The following is a 3,196-nucleotide window of genomic DNA, read 5'->3' as shown; positions in this document are numbered from 1 at the left end:
AGGTCATACTGCTGTGGTCACTCCTTCCTGCTCTCCCAGTCACCTGTGCCCTCCTCACCTCAACTCCTGATACCGTGATTATAGTGGGTTGTGTCCTCGAAGATATGTCCTTCCTGGCTGTAGCTCCCCTATAACAAGGGGAGGATGGACACCTCTACCTAAGGGCTCCAAGGGGGTCCAAGGGCACCAGGCTGCCTCTTGGGCTCTTATGGACTGTGATCATCCCTCCCCGACGTGTTCCCAAAATAACAGGGCTGCTCTGTTTCAATACCCACTTTACTTGGCAACAAGAAGACAGATGGGAGCTGTGGGAAGGAGCAGATGGTGGGGAGACAGGGGAAGGCAGAACACGGGTCTGGCCAAGAGGCCCAGAGTCCGGAGCCAGAACCCAGGGAAGGAAGCTTGAACCCAGCGGCAGGCTTGGAATGCCAACAGCACACAAGCGTCTTGAGACAGACAGCACCACAGCTGCACCCAAGGCTTGGCCGTGGGGGTGTTTCTCAGGCTGGGTCAGTCTCTGGGGGAGGGGAGGGAGGGGACTGGGCATCTGGCTCCTGGTCAGTCGTTCTTGAGCCCTAGGCTCTTGACTGACAGGGTGATGAGCAGCTGGGCTAAGTAGTAGGTGGACATGGTCACCAGGCGGGCATAGGGCAGGGGGTGGACAAAGACATCCCAGGCCAGCATGGCATCAGAAAGGGCGAGGAGCAGAACGCCCCAGCCAGCACTCCCACCCTGGGCCAGGCCACGCCATAGCATGGCGGACACCACCAGCACGTAGACTGCCACTGGCAGGAACATGTCCGGCTCAAGGTACAGCAGAAGCAGGCCGTAGTATACCACAGAGGCCAGGATGGTGAGCAGCAGCAGGGCCGGCTGCAGCGGGGAGAGCCCGAAGGCACAGAAATACAGGAAGTGGGCAGCAGCAAAGGCGGTCATACCTGGGGAGGGAGGTGGGTGCCCAGAGAGCTTTTCACCTTCCTCCTCTGCTGTTCTCAGAACCACCCAAGTCCTTCTGTTCTCCCTTGGCCCCACCCAGGCCTGAGAAGATGGTCCCAGGACCAGCTCCCACCCTGGCCATGCCGTGGCTGCCTGCTGGGATGACAGGGCCACCTCCTCAGTGGCTCCCCAACTTCTCCCTGCCTTGGCTACTCTGTCAGTTCTCAAAGCAGCAGGAGCAATCTTCACTCTTGAATGTAGCCTGGGCTGCATCCTTGCTGTCTCACTCTCCACCTCTTCCCCATTCTGCTCTGGAATACCCACACCCTCTGCCCATCACTGCTCTGCTCATCACCCTGGCTCAAGTAGACAAAGGGCCTGGTGTGCCACTACCCCAGGGCCTTTGCACCAGCTAGTTCCTTGCTCAGAACATGTTCCCCAACACATGCACGGGGCACCTCCTTCGAGAATGCCTACTGGTCACTCCCTCAGTAAAACCTTCTTCAACCACCTCTTTTTCCTCCACGCCACTTCCGCCTTCTAAGTGCACACTGTCTGACCCCACCCCTCCAAAGCTGCACCCCCCTATTCCCATCTGACCCTATGTGCAGTGGTCCTCGCAGCCTTGCTGCACTGCAGGGTGTCGTCCCAGCACCAACTCAACTCCCCCGCAAGGGCTCCAGATACAGCATCACCAGGTCCCCGCTCACCATGAAGGAAGGCCTCGGGCCAGATGAGGCAGGCGTTCCCCACAGCCGAGCACACAAGGCCTCCCTGGAGAAGCCAGGCGTAGCTCCCGCCAGAGGTCAGGGCCCATGGGTACACCACCAGGGAGAGCACAGGCAGGCTCTTGACCAGGGCGCTGACCCAGGTCGACTGGCTCTCAGGAATCCAGAGGAGGAAGTAGATGGAACAGGTGACAATGAAGGGGCTCAGCCATCTGCGGGCCTGCTGGTGCTTCAGAGAGGACAGCACCGAACTCGCATTCAGCCCTCAGTCCAGCTCTAGCCCCCAAAGGGGCCAGGCCTGACCAGGCTGAGACAGATCTCCCAGCTTCCCTACTTCACCCCCACTCCAGGCCAGAGCTGTCCCAGCGGGACCTATTCAGGGACCAGGATTTTCTGTCTCCTGGGCAGGCAGAGGACCCCAGGCCCTTCCCCAGGCCCTGCCCCAGGCCCATGCCTCTGCAGGCCCTCACTTGGACTAGGAGCGTCTTCAGGAGCAGCACTTCCTTCCCACTCTCCATGCTGGTACGATGCCAGAGTGGCCTGTACCTGGAAGCTGGTAGGTCAGGGTAAGGAGGAAAGAGGTCATGGTTACACATTAACCCAAAGAGCGTCCTGTGGATGCTGGGACTGATAACGGCACCCAGAGAGAAACTGCTCCCCCTGAGGAGTTGCCCTTGCTTGATGCCCTCTAATAAGGTGCCCATCGGAACCCAAGGGTCCCTCCGTTTTCACAGCCCTTGCCCAGCACACACGAACCTGGCCTAGTTTCTTCTGCCTGGGGGGTGAGGCCCACAAGTGCCCTTCCCATTGTCCTGTGCCCAGCCAATCAGAAGGGGCAGCTCAGGATTCCAATGGAGTGGGCCAGCCAGGGAGGGTGGGAAGGTAGTGGGAAGGGGCCTTCCTGCTCCATTCCCTGCCAAGCACTGGCTGAATGAAGGTGCAGTGAGGATGCTGTCCTTGTGCCCAGTGCAGGGGTCACTGCAGCAGTTTGCCAGGATACTTACCCCCTGCATGCAGTGCTCACTCTTCAGCCTTCCCATCTGGAAGACGGGGACTGCCACAGGGACCAAAGGGCTCAGGGAATTGCGGGGGTGGTGATGGTGGTGTCATGTGCCTCATTGGAAACCCACTCACCCGTAACATGGCTCACTGCTTCCCACCAGGGATGAGCGTAGGATTCCAACTTCCCTCCTTCCACCAGCAAGAACCTGAGGCCTCCAGAGCCCAGGGCTCCCCAGCTACCCCAAGTCCCTAGCAGTGCAGGGAAGGTGGATCTGGCTGGGAGGCAGACTCAGCAGTGCCCCACCGAGCCTACACATGCAGGCCAGGTACACTTCGGGATGTCAAATGCAGATGTGCTGTGAGGGTGTGGATCCATGTAGATTGGGGACGGGCAGATTTCCTCCTGGAAATCTCTGCCTCAGCTGGGTGGGTCACCGCCCCACCAAGGACCATGTCCCACAAGGTTCACAGCCTCAGAGGGGAAGCTGCTCTCCACCCCACATTCCAGAACTCAAGGTCTGACCATCAAG

At 59.4% G+C, this 3,196-nt stretch overlaps 1 protein-coding gene across 1 annotated transcript; it reads right to left on the bottom strand.

The window, feature by feature from the left end:
- Positions 1 to 260: 260 nt before the first annotated feature.
- On the bottom strand, positions 261 to 3,053 carry Tmem86b (transmembrane protein 86B). Its single transcript, XM_021720994.3, has 3 exons — positions 2,135 to 3,053; positions 1,647 to 1,893; positions 261 to 938 (listed from the first exon to the last, which is right to left on the bottom strand). The coding sequence occupies exons 1-3, from the start codon at positions 2,366 to 2,368 to the stop codon at positions 559 to 561; spliced, it is 861 nt and encodes a 286-aa protein (XP_021576669.2). The 5' UTR covers positions 2,369 to 3,053; the 3' UTR covers positions 261 to 558.
- Positions 3,054 to 3,196: the final 143 nt, after the last annotated feature.

Source organism: Ictidomys tridecemlineatus, chromosome 15 (assembly GCF_052094955.1).
Source record: "Ictidomys tridecemlineatus isolate mIctTri1 chromosome 15, mIctTri1.hap1, whole genome shotgun sequence".
In the NCBI taxonomy this organism is placed as follows: domain Eukaryota; kingdom Metazoa; phylum Chordata; class Mammalia; order Rodentia; family Sciuridae; genus Ictidomys; species Ictidomys tridecemlineatus.
Note: the sequence above shows the minus strand (reverse complement) of the source record. Positions and strands in the feature narration are given on the sequence as shown.

Coding starts and splice junctions, on each gene's coding strand:
- Tmem86b (XM_021720994.3), bottom strand. CDS start 2,368: ATGGGCACCTTATTAGAGGGCATCAAGCAAGGGCAACTCCTCAGGGGG. Junction 1,894..2,134: donor TGAAGACGCTCCTAGTCCAA/GTGAGGGCCTGC, acceptor TCCTCTCTGAAG/CACCAGCAGGCCCGCAGATG. Junction 939..1,646: donor GCCCGAGGCCTTCCTTCATG/GTGAGCGGGGAC, acceptor CTCCCTCCCCAG/GTATGACCGCCTTTGCTGCT.